This window comes from Sinocyclocheilus anshuiensis, unplaced genomic scaffold (genome assembly GCF_001515605.1).
Source record: "Sinocyclocheilus anshuiensis isolate Anshui unplaced genomic scaffold, SAMN03320099.WGS_v1.1 scaffold246, whole genome shotgun sequence".
Lineage (NCBI taxonomy): Eukaryota > Metazoa > Chordata > Actinopteri > Cypriniformes > Cyprinidae > Sinocyclocheilus > Sinocyclocheilus anshuiensis.
The window spans coordinates 2,423,128-2,436,623 of NW_015542356.1; the positions used below are offsets into that span (position 1 = coordinate 2,423,128).

A 13,496-nucleotide genomic window follows, 5' to 3' on the forward strand; every position below is an offset into this window, starting at 1 on the left:
AAAAAAAATTAGACGACAAAGAATTAACTTGACGGAGCTCAAACTCAAAACACACGGCAGCAACAAACAGCAACAAACACTGACATGGATGTTGTTAGCCTGTAAATTACTTACATGCTCTTACAGAGTCTGATGAAATGAGTTTGTTAGTAAAAACCTAATATAACTCACATATATACAGTGGTGTGAAAAAGTGTTGGCCCCCTTCCTGATTTCTTATTTTTGGAGAACTCATTCAAGACAGGTGAACAGAATAAACGATGATTAACTAAATGAGGACAGGAACTGAACCAAATAGGGGCAAACAGGAACTAAACGGAGACAAATGCGTGACAATAGGATGTTATGGTTGTGGAAATACTCCATTTTGTTAGTATCTGATGATGTGTAGCGAGTTTCAACCAAACCTTTTGTAGACAGAGCTACTCTACCCATTTGCATGCTGTTTTATTATTGTGCTATCATTGATTTCAGATTAGCCTGTCCTTAAATGTCATGTAAAAAGCATTTTTTTTGTTTGCCTGTGAGTGACTAATGTGTGGCTTTCCTTGTGTTAGATTCCTCATGTTAGGTAATAGATGCTGCTCAATAGCTGTCTGCTTCACTATACAGTTGATTGGCTGTGGGTCAAATTGCTTTCCATTTAGTATAGCGCAGTCCTAAAGCTTTTTAGGCAGTCAATATTCTTAATCAGATGGGATTACTGCTCCATAAACCATTCAGCCATTGATCTCAGCTATCTACTTGACTGTCTGCTTCAATCCTGACTGGTTGGTTTGTTTAGTGAGGAAACCCACTTAGACACAGACACACCAGTTTCTATAGATTCTGTACTTTTTTTATAATGAGATTTTTACTTGTACAAAATTTTATTTCAATGTTTATTGTATGAAAATGATTTATCTCTATTTTTTCTTTTTGTACACAAATTACGACTGTACCTCTGGGGCTAATTTACTGTGTTTTTGCTGAGCTGAGGGACAAGTCGAAGTTATTGACTGTGGATGCGGTCGATAGAGCCTCAGTTGAATGTAATCTAGTATATTCCTGTAGGTGAACTCAAATCTCAAATCCTGTCAGATGTCCCTGTAGAACTGTGCACAAAATGTTTAGAATGTTGTATGACATAGATTTTGTATATAATTTGAACTGCATTAGAAAGATGTCAGTTCCCTGTTTTTTCCCCCTACAACTGGTATCTTATTACTATGACTGTGCTGTAGTGCATGAAGGACCTCTCAAAGTCAGTGCTTTTCCATCGTTTGCTCTCCCAAGACTTCCACATGCACATGCGTGAAAACGATACTCGTATATCAGCAATATATGAGCCACAGACCAGGACTCAATAGACTACCGTGACAATTCCTTGTAGCGCTTTCACCTTATAGCTCCTCCAGCAGGGCTAAACACTTTGCACAACCACACACCAAATGATGGAATCAGTTTCCTCTACACGTGATCAAAATCTTTTTAAAGCTTGAGACTCATGTACATCACAATACAAAATAAATGATTTGTGGTTCCTTCTGTCTAATCACAACTTTAAATATAAATGCGGAAAGTAATTAGTTATATCACCCAGGCTTTTTGTCAATTTTATTCAGAGACAACACCCTGTAAATTAATATTTCCCTACTTTATATTATGCAAAAAACAGTACTCCAAAGGAGTAGTATGTCCAAAAACACAGTATTTGAAAAACAGTAGGCAGTGACCTACTATTTATGTAAAGATTGTGTCAAGTATGCATTTGATGAACACTTGTTCCATGTGGCCCCATGAGAGTTGTGAATGGTGTGAAAACAAATGATGGTATATTTCATATAACGATGTTGATGTAGTACGTCTGGATTGTTTTCATAAGACACCCATTCATATTGTATACAACTGCATACTCTGGCAGTATGTGATTTCGGACACAATTACTGTATATAGACAGGGTTTCTGTGGGTCTTCAAAAGGTCTTAAATCAGAGTAGAAAGTTTTAAATTCATAAAGCCATGCACTGCAAAAAGATATATCTTCAACAGTATTTTTGTCTTGTTTTCCAATACAAATATCTAAACATCCTTAAATCTAGATATGTTCTTGACATGCAAAATGACGAGTTGAAGTCTTGTTTTCTGAGAAAGTCATCAAAATGAAGAGAGTTTATACAAGAACAAATATCTGTCAGTGAGCTGTGAAAACATGTTTTCTGAGCCATAATCATAAACTCACTTTATTTTGATAATTTTATCAGAAAACATGACTTGCTACCGTATGTAATTTTGCTTTTCAATGGATTTTCATTAAAGACATTTTTTGCTCTAGAAAACAAGACAAAAGTACAAAAGAAGAGCAACACTTTTCTGCAGTGTAATCAAGAAGGTACAGTAGAAGTTATTTCCATATTCTATATTTTTGAATGAATTCAAATGTTATTGAAATTTGTTGAAAGATCTATTTTCAAACTGTTGCTTATACAACTAATTATCTGCTCCCTAGACATTTTTGTTTAGAGAATATATTGAGATATTCTGTTCTCTTCAATATTTCAAATTTTATTTATTTGGCCTTAAAAATGTTTTTAAAATCACAAATTGAGCTTTATAAAATGTGCAGAAACCCTGATGGAGATGACAGGAAATGAGAAGAGAGATCACTAGCCTATATGTCAGAAGTAAAACTCAAATCTATGCATTTGTTATGAAGTTGCAATCTCACCTACATCCCTTCTAATGGTAGTTAGCTATTGAAAGTCTTGAAGAAAAGATTTGGAAGATGTCCTTTTTGGACAAAAAAATTGGGTGAATTTTTATTTTTTTTTGACAGTCATACTCTGTTAGTTGTAGCGTCATGTAGAGGGGTTCTTCACTCTGGTGTTATTGAGCAGACTTCTGAAGGCGCCTCAGTCAGCTCAGACAGTCCGTCAAAGGAACTGGAAGGTGGATCAGGTCCCTGCCAAGTTGAGGCTTATGCTGACCGATTGTGGATCTGCAGTGTAGTGAGTGAGAGATATTGTGAGCGGAGACTGTCTGAGTCAGCTTTCTCCACTCCTCAACGCTCATCTCTGTGCTGTGCTCATGTATTCTGCTGAATTTATAGTTCTTCTCACACTCAGACAGACTGTTAGACGATAGCTCAAAACCATATTGTTCTTAAGTGACTTGGAAGGTTTTGCCAAACGTGTGTTTGACATATGTTTTTACCCTCATAAATTGCTGCTGTTTTGGTCTGGGATGCCAACCATTCCGACATGAATAAACAGCAGTGAGATGACATGATAAAGTAAATATTGCACATCTGGAACGTTCCCTCAGGAATGTTTGTATTATCACCTTATCCACACTGGACCGTACTGTGGCTCATCTGACACGTCAGTTACACACACACAGACTCGCTCACTGGCGGGAGGAAGTGATGCGTCTGTCTGAATATATTCTCTTCCGGATGGTCTCATTTTTAATGCCAAACCACAGATGTCTCTGGAGCAGAATGTCTCGCAGTGCTCACTGCTCAGAACACCACTTGATGAAGCTGTGAAAACAAACGGCTCTACTTCAGTTCCAAACTTTTGTTGAGGCTGTATGATCTGTGTATTTTAGAAGAATGACGAGGTCCCACAAACTGACAGCAGGGAAATAAAATGGAATTTTGCCTTTGACATGAGTCAATGCAGATTTGTAGGGCTCTCATGTAAGTAGGGATTGAAATTGTAAGGAATTTTTTTATTCTGGTTACGATTCAAATTTCATTTTCAATTTTCAGTGGCATGAATACTTTTTAGAGACACACAAAAAAAATATTAAATTGAAATGTTAAATAGTTTAGAAGAAAGAAAGCAATTCCTTGTGAAAATAATTAGTCTTTAGCAAACTTTTCCCAAGAGTACTTGTTCAGATATAATACACTTTAAAGAATATACTTGAGTGTGAACTGAATGTAATGTTTTTGAACACTTAATTGCATGTTATTTACAATTAAATAAAAAAAAACGTGTTATGGTTTTAATTTATAATAAATCCAATTAGCCAAACTTTAGAGTTTCTTACCAATTGAAGTAGGACTTAATACATCTTAATTTCTAATTTTATAATAACTTCTGTTGTCTTTGAAATATGGTTAAAGTAAGTTCCCAACTGTACTGGCAAGCATTTATGGTAAACTTAAACTTTAATGTCATCTCTACTGAAACTTGTGTGTTTTGTAGGCCTATTTAAATATATTTGCAATTGCACATTTGAAATGATAAAGTTGCAATTTAGCACATTTAAAATATCTCAACTACAAATGTAATATCAAATAACACACTACAGTTAAAATTATAATCAAAGACTTTGCTTTTGTATGTTAGAAGTGTGCTTATTTTTACAGCACAACAAAATATTCTTAAAACAAAGATTTAAAATGTACTTTAAAACCTTGAAATTACAAATTGCACATTTTAAATGTACACTTGTTTTAAAAAAATAGTCATGAAAGTGAACTCTCTTAAAGTACATTTAAATGCTCTTTTATTATTGTCAATATTATTATTATTATTTGCAAGTACAGTTTTTAAATATACTTTTAATATTTGAAGTACACTACAAGTGCACATTCAATATAATTAGGCACGCTTCTTTTTCACAAGTGGTTTACAGAGCTAGGGTTTTAATTATTGGTACACAATGTTGTCCAGCTGGTTCACACTGCAGCTTATGGCCAAGAACCGCCCACTTAGACAGGATGAGACTGTATAACCAACATGTAAAGCAACCAACCACAGCTTATTTTTTTTTTTTTGTGTGTCATTTAGGGGCAGATAAATCTGAATTCAGTCATACTATAATAACAGAATGGTAGTGTTGGAGAGAAAAGCTCAAATAATAGCATGGTAGTGTCTACAATTAGTTGTACAAACAGCGTCATAGAAAATGGCTAAAATGTATGTAGAACTTTTGTTTCCAGGTGGACTGATTAAAAATTGACCTCCAGTGGTGCGTAGAGACCAGCCAGTCAAATTGGAACTGCAGAATTTCATTCAACATTTGCAACTCTTTTCTGCAATATGCATCAGACGGTCAGTGAACAGACTGTGGGCGGTACGTGGGGCGTGCTGTCTGAGTTTGAGTAGAGTCAGATTAAAACGTAAATGTGGACACAACTGTAGGCTATGCATGTAAGCATGTGTTTATGCATTTATGGTCCACTGTTTACATATCTCCTCCGTCACACTCTCTAGTAATGGCTAAACCTCAGACCCTCACAAAAAGCTCTGTGTGTGTCTTTGGCTGGGAGATATGATTGTAATTGTGTGTACTTTTGTTCCAAAGCAATTCAAAGCAGACATGCTTTTGATCCCTAACCAAGAGGGTATGTCTTTCATTAATTCTTTGTTTTATCTGTTGCTGTTTCTTTAGTTATTGCAGTCACTAGATAATGGCTCTCGGATGTGGAATTGAGCCAAAGGATGGATGGTTGCCTGCTTTTTCGTGTTCTGTTTTGCTGTGTCATATGACTAAGCATTGATAGAGAGATCCTTCTGGTGTAAGGCTGGTTGATAAGGAACAGTAAAAAGATGTCTTTGTAGAAATGTGCCTCAAGGTTTCGTACTAGGCCCATTTGAATTCTATTTTAGATAATTATGTAAAGTTAAATGCTTCAAAAATGTGAAATTGTGAAGTTTATTCATAATGAATAATTGACAGAAACTTGGAACAGAAAAAATAAATGCATTTGATGCATTCAAATTATCATAATGTTTTGAGAGGGTTTATTTGCTGGTTATGGACACCATATTGGTCATTAGCTATTTTAGGATCAGTTGCACTTGAGATTTCAAGATTTTCAGTCTTTTTGTAGTGCATTAATTGGCCAGAATAGTGTATTAATGCAAATACTGCAATATTAATCCATGATTTTTAGTCTTTCTGCTGTCAATCTAAATTTAACAGCATCTATTATTTAACAGGTTTTCTGTTTCTGAACAGAACAAAGAAAAATCAAATGGGTATATGTCACAAAAACTGCCAGTAAATGTCCCAATCATATATAATAATGACTGAAATGAGTGAAACAATTTTAAGGAGAAAGGTCAACAAATCTCAGACTGTGACTTTGAAACCTTGTGACATTGAGAGTCTTATTCAGTTTACGTTTCTGTATGTTATGCATAATTTATCAGTAAAGCTATGAATGTAACCTGCTTGGAACCAGAGCCTTTTCTTACAGCAGTGCTCATCTCTTTTATTGTGGCCATTGTGATTGTGTGTGCATGAAAGAGGCAGATTATTTTTTACAGTACTATGAAAGCAAGCTTCTGAAACACACAGAATGTGTGATATACAGTTCTTTGTTTCTAAAGGACGAAGTATGCTTTCTTATGTGTAGTTGGGCCATCACTAATGAATAGCCTGTGACCTCCTTTTTTCCCCAGTGCTGGGTTGATGAATCTAGGCCAGTTCAACCAACGCAACAGTCATCCCCAGTTACATTTCAGAACCAGCTGACAGACTTTACTACACTACACTGCACTGCTGACATTCAGTGGGACCAACTCCCTCTATTTACCTAGACGTTAAACTTTTTAGACAAACATTCAGTAAGTAGTGGTAGACAAATATTTGGCCATTTTAAGAGCATCAACATGAGTTGAAGCCAACTCATATTACCTACCTTTTATTGGTTCCAAAATATACCCTTTTCTGTTTTCAAACTTCACAAATGGTTAATTATATTTGTTATATACATGGTATGTAATTTATTAGAATATACTGACTGATTAATACAGATTTTTTTTCTTTTTCAGTTGAGTGTTTCAGTTTTGTTATACAGTTATTACAGTAAACCATGTGTTCATGTTACCGCTATGTACCACTGAACCTCCTCTGCTCTCTCCTCAGGTTGGCGGCACTAAAACAGGAGTAGTGCGTTATGTTGGAGAGACTGACTTTGCCAAGGGCGAGTGGTGTGGAGTCGAGCTGGACGAGCCGTTAGGGAAAAACGATGGAGCTGTAGCTGGAACCAGGTACATCATTAGTCTTCTGCTAACATGTCCTGTCTTTAGCAACACCCTCAATGGCCTTGAGCATTAAGAGGTCTCAATGTTTCATGCTTTTTTCAAAGAGGTTTAAAGACTGGTTAGCATGCTAATATATATCAGTTGTAGTGTGACCTACAACATGGAATCAAAATGGACCCTTTTTAAATTTTTCAATACATACTGGTTTTATTCAGCAGTTCATCAGTTCATGTTATTCCTGAGGCAAAAAAATTGTTTGTCTTTTTTCAACATCTTATAACCTGATCTTAACCTGATTAATGGTTACTGTTCCCAATCCAAACAATTCCTGACAGACAAACTCCTACCCTATATAATTTTTGAGGGAAATTCTGTCACATTACATTGAAGTAAAATGGGTTGCAGATGCAGTTTCATGTTGACTTTTAGTAAAGTACAGGCCAAGTAATTTGGACATGTAATCATTCACATGCTGAGCCAAGGTTAAACCTCTGCTGTCTTTTCAATGAAGAATGGGGATGGTAGAGTTCCAAACAGGAATAAACAGCTTCATAGATATTTGTTAACTGTTGACATTTGACCCAAGGCCGGATTTAGTAGATTATGTAGTTTGTTTTTATAATGATAGCTTGACATCAGGCTGGACATTTGCCTGTGTTCAGTTCAGATGATAAGAAAAGAAACATTTACTCATAGAAAACAGTGATTACAACAGACCTTACACTACCATTCAAAGGTTTTGAAAGAGCTTTTATGCTTACCAAGACTGTATTTATTTATTTATTGTAAAAACAGTAATATTGTAAAATATTGTTACAATTTAAAATAACTGTTTTAACTACATTAAATTGTATTATTTTAATATAGAGTTTAAAATGTAATTTATTGCTTTGATGGCAGATATGAATTTTCAGCAGCCATTACTCCAGTCATCAGTGTCACATGATCCTTCAGAAATCATTCTAATATGCTGATTTGCTGCTCAAGAAACATTTCTTATTATTATCTCATTTGAAAATGGTTGTATTGGTTAATATTTTTGTAAAAACTGTGATAAATTTTCAGGATTTTTTTTCCAGATATCTTACTAGTAGTGCATATGTTGACATTTTAATGTTAATCCCAGCTCATACGCATGATTTATTTTACTCATTTACTCATCTAGTTCTTGATTTATTATATTACCATATAAATTAACGATCTCTGCATTACTGGTAAAAGGCAAAAACTTCTCTCTAAAAGCAAAACAGTGAAATTCCTAATATTAATTCTAATACTTTCAAATAAAAAATTTTCTATTAAAACAACAACAAAAATATTTTCTGTTGTCACGCACAGGTTTCATAAGTGCATTTATTCAGTAACCTCAATCACAAACAATATAGTTAAGATGTATTTTTGCATTTCTCAAAGTTCATCACTGAGAAGGTTTGATCGCAGATTAAGTCACAAGCTATTTCCTCTCTCACTTCCTTATTCTCTCTGTCTCTCCCTAGATATTTCCAGTGCCCGCACAAATTTGGCCTCTTTGCTCCAATCCACAAGGTGATCCGCATTGGCTTCCCATCCACCAGTCCAGCTAAAGCTAAGAAGAGCAAGCGTATGGCGATGGGTGTGTCGTCTCTGGCTCACAGCCCCTCCAGCTCCTCCATCAGCTCTGTCAGCTCTGTGGCCTCCAGTGTGGGGGGGCGACCCAGTCGCACTGGCCTGGTAAGGGATGGTAAAATGACAAAAAGAAAGCGCCAATGCAAACCATGTCTTATGTTGACATTTTGCAGCATTGCTTCCTGATGTGACTGTTAAAGGGTTAGTTCACCCAAAAATGAAAATTAGCTTGAGTTTTACTCACCCTCGAAGCATCCTACGTGTATGCTTCATCCCCTGGAGCCGTCTGTGGCACGTTTTTTTATGAATGCGCGAGCTTTATTTGACGACTTGTGGACTGTTCAACTGCAACACCCGCTGACTGCAATGATAGAGCTTGGAATAGCCAGGACAATTTTTAATATAACTCCGACTGGATTCGTCTGAAAGAAGAAAGTCATATACACCTAGGATGCTTCGAGGGTAAGTAAAACGCAGTCTAATTTTCATTTTTGGGTGAACTAACCCTTTAAAGGCCACCTATTATGCCCCTTTTTACAAGAGGTAATATAATTCTCAGGTGTCCCCAGAATGTGTCTGTGAAATTTCAGCTCAAAATACCCCTGTTTTTTACTGTTTTCATGCATGTCTGCTGCAAACGCCCCCTTTTCTAGAATAGGGCTGTGCCTTTACAGCTCGTACTAGTGATGTGTCATTCGTGAACAAGCTGGCTCTAAGAGCCGATTCTTTGTAGCGAACGAGAAGAGCCGACTCCCGTCGGGGAGAGCCGAATCTTCAACCGGAGCCTTCTATTTTAGCCCAATTTAGCAATTGTGAATGGTTTGTGTTGGTAAGCAATTTTTTATTCAGTGTTTTCATAAAAGCCTTATTTTTATGTATTTGTTGGTTACAAAAAAACAAACAAAAAACATGCGGCTAATCACATGGGAGGATAGACTAGGATCATACCATTATGTGAAAGAAGGAAGAGGGACACACGCTCCGAAGATAGCGAGTGTAGTGGTAAAAGCCAGGTACACAGAGCGACAGAGAGAAGAGGAAGCCGGATTTAAATGTAAGCATGTTGGTTAAGGTAATGGTAGGAAGACACTTCATTGTTGCAACATCAGTCCCCTCAGAGAGAGTCTTCTGAAAAACAGGACAAATAATCACAGAGATCGCATCAGCCCATCCAAGCTGAGGCATCTGATATGCCAACCTGCACTAAAGACTAAAGTGTCTTAATGTTAAGACTTTTGCCTTGATTTATTTATTTGATTTGTTTGCTGTGGTTCTGTGTTCAATTGTTCAATTAAAGTTTTATTAAAATGTTAAATAATAGTAACTGTATTTTTTTGTGTAACGAAAAAATTCATAAAAATAAGGCTTTTATAAAAACACTGAATAAAAAATTGCTTACCAACACACAAACCATTCACTATTGCTAAATTTGGCTAAAATAGAAGGCTCCGAGTGATACTAAATGAAGAGCCATTTGGGAGCCGTAAGAGCCAGCTCTTCTAAGGGAGCCGAGCCAAAAGCCGGACTTCCCATCACTAGCTCGTACCTCAGTTACACTGCTAAAAATCATCTGTTTGGTTTTGATTACCATGTCTATCACGTTGAAATCATGTGTTTTAAAGCCACGTCAGTTTAAACTTCTGATACACGGTTTTCTGAGTGCACGCATTGGAAGCAAGCGCACAGAAAGCAGCTGTCACACGGCATGAGAGTACTAAACTAAGTTCTCTTTCATGTCTTATTGCGCTTATACTGTCAAATACACACAAGTTGTTAAAAACACAAGAGTTACAAAAACAGTCGGTTATGTCTGTGAAGGTAAACTGCTGGGAAAGAAATCGCAAAAACAAAATGGCAACGCCGTGGGTGGAAACGTGCAGATTAAGGGGCGGTAATATTATAATACGATTCCTTATTCCTACGCCACGGGGGTGCGAAATCTGAGCAGCTCCTTTTTTTCACAAGCTTGTCGAGAAAGGCTTACCAAAACAAAGTTAATGGGTTGTCCCTTTTCACGTTTTTTTTTGGGTTGGTAGATGCACCGGAGACCCGATTATATATGAATTAAAATGCTAAAAATGCATAAAATAAATTACCATATTTCGTTTTTCTTCTAAATAACTATTGTTTCTGAGTTTATTAAAAAGAGATTAAAAACAATCAGCTTTGTCACAGTTATAGGAGAAGCTGGCAGAGAATGGCTTATCAAAACGAAGTTACTGGGTTGTCCTTTTTTATGTTTTTGGGTTGGTAGATGCACCAGAGACCCGATTATAACACTTAAACATGATTTTCATGATATGTCACAGTAAAAAAAGAAGAAGAAAAAAGAAATATGGTTATTTATTTTATGCATTTTTAGCATTTTAATTAATATATAATCGGGTCTCCGGTGCATCTACCAACCCAAAAAACGTGAAAAGGGACAACCCATTAGCTTTGTCACAGTTATAGGAGAAGCTGGCAGAGAATGGCTTATCAAAACAAAGTTACTGGGTTGTCCTTTTTTACGTTTTTGGGTTGGTAGATGCACCGGAGACCCGATTATAACACTTAAACATGATTTTCATGATATGTCACAGTAAAAAGGAAGAAGAAAAAATGAAAAGGGACAACCCATTAGCTTTGTCACAGTTATAGGAGAAGCTTGCCGAGGAAGGCTTATCAAAACAAAGTTACTGGGCTGTCCTTTTTTACGTTTTTGGGTTGGTAGATGCACCGGAGACTAGGGATGCTCCGATCCGCCTTTTTCGCCTCCGATACCGATTCCGATACCTAGGGTTCGGTATTGGCCGATACCGATACCGATCCGATACCAGTGAAGTTTTTTCCCCCATTTAAATATATTCATATGTAGCTCACATTAAGCTATCGTATGGCTTCAAAAGTAACACAGAATAATTCGCCCTCTCTAACCGATAACCGATCCGAGAAAAATGGCACTATCGGAGCCAATACACGATATGAATATAGGATCGGCGCATCCCTACCGGAGACCCGATTATAACACTTAAACATGATTTTCATGATATGTCACCTTTAAAGGGGTCATGATGTGTTTTATCACTTCATCACTTTAAACGCTTGATAAGAACCATTTAATAATTCATCGTCAAATCCTTGTTCGAATTTGAATTTCATTTCACTCAGTGAGTTTTTTCCTTCATTTCTGGCAGTTGACAGAGACGTCCTCGAGGTACGCGCGGAAGATCTCGGGGACCACGGCTCTGCAGGAAGCCCTGAAGGAGAAACAGCAGCACATAGAGCAGCTCCTGGCTGAGAGAGACCTGGAGCGGGCCGAGGTCGCCAAGGCAACCAGCCATATCTGCGAGGTGGAAAAAGAGCTGACGGCACTGAAGGCCCGACATCTGCAGGTGTGACTCACACATATAAACACAACACTTATATGTACAATTCATTTACTACAGTTACTCACAAATATAAACTTACACTCTCCATTTAACACTGCATTCAAATGAATTTCTGAAGAACAATGACCTTTTCTCATATCTCTTTCAGTATGCAACAGAGGCAGAGAGCAACCTACAGCAAGTCCGAGCCCTGCTGGCAAGCACACAGAAAGACAGAATGGAACTGGCCAATCAGCTTGAGGAAGAGAGAAGGTACAGTTTTGCTTGTACATTCTAGCCTCACATATATTGTACAATAGTATCCTAACATTAACTGTTGTTCAGTTTAGTTGTTTTTGTCTTGGTACTTGAGTTAAGGGTGCACTAAATATTTCTTTTTAATTTAAAAGTTTTAAAACATAAATAAGGTGCTTATTGAAGAGCAGGAGAGAGTGGGGTAGCTGGGACACTTCTTAAGTTGTCCCCTAGACGAGGAGTAATAACAGACATTTCAGGATGTATGTTACCCTAAAATTAGAAGGCATATTCATCAGTAGTTCTCAATGGGGGACGCCTTTGAGTGAAAAAGGCTAAAAACACTGGTCTATATCATAGGCCCATAGAAAGAGCCATGGAGTGATTCAGTGAGGGATGAGTTGGATCAGTGAGAATACCTATACTATGTTTAAAATAAATATTAAAGGGGTCATGAACTGAGAAATCAAAATTCCCTAAATTAATATTCAGAGTGCTTGGTTTTCATAATATTTCCTGCAGTCACCACACAGATTTTGGAAAAAAGCTAATTGTAGGACAATTCTAATATAAAAATTGGCCATAAATTATTTACATGATTTTATAATTTGGTAATTCACCTGCCATGTAGAAAGTTTAATTTAATGTGTTGTAGCACAAAAATGTTCACATTCTCTTAATCACAGCCAGCAGTATATATAATTGTGTATCATTTGCTCGATTAACAGAGACATCCACTGGTACATCTTAACCTACTCTTCACAAAAAACAGTCATGGATATTTCACAGCCATGAATGACAAATACACCTGGAAATAGTGTATTTCTACAATTATATTTGATAATTAAACACTTGTTTTGTGTGATCCTGCATTCATGCCAATAGGCGTCAGTATAAAGTCCAAATCTGCTGTCTATCTACCAAAGAAACAAACAAAAAAGTAAATGAGGAATTCTCTGACACCTGGTGGTCATTATTTGTTATGACAGGAAGGTGGAAGATCTTCAGTTCAGAGTTGAGGAAGAGTCCATTACCAAAGGAGACCTGGAGGTATCTGCCTTTTTTACTACTTTACTATATTTGTACAACTTTACTGGGAGATGATGTGTACTTTTTTCAGTTTTGAGAATTTCTGTGAAGATAACAGAAGAAAACTTGTGTTCTCCTTATGGCTCCTTATGCCATCACTGACTGATAGAATTCGTTAATTTAGAATGTCTTTCCAAACATCTTCAGTCCACAAACACTTAATATAATGTCTGTTCTGACTAAGATCTGTTTAAATGTATGTAAATGTATCA

The 13,496-nt window shown here is 36.6% G+C and overlaps 1 protein-coding gene across 1 annotated transcript in view; it reads left to right on the top strand.

Moving 5' to 3' along the window:
• clip2 (CAP-GLY domain containing linker protein 2) overlaps positions 1 to 13,496 on the top strand; it is a 47,560-nt gene that overhangs the window by 20,406 nt on the left and 13,658 nt on the right. The window contains exons 4-8 of the mRNA XM_016490576.1: positions 6,867 to 6,991; positions 8,482 to 8,695; positions 11,767 to 11,964; positions 12,110 to 12,213; positions 13,185 to 13,245. Coding sequence (XP_016346062.1) covers positions 6,867 to 6,991; positions 8,482 to 8,695; positions 11,767 to 11,964; positions 12,110 to 12,213; positions 13,185 to 13,245 — 702 coding nt within the window. The remainder of the gene's footprint in view (positions 1 to 6,866; positions 6,992 to 8,481; positions 8,696 to 11,766; positions 11,965 to 12,109; positions 12,214 to 13,184; positions 13,246 to 13,496) is intronic.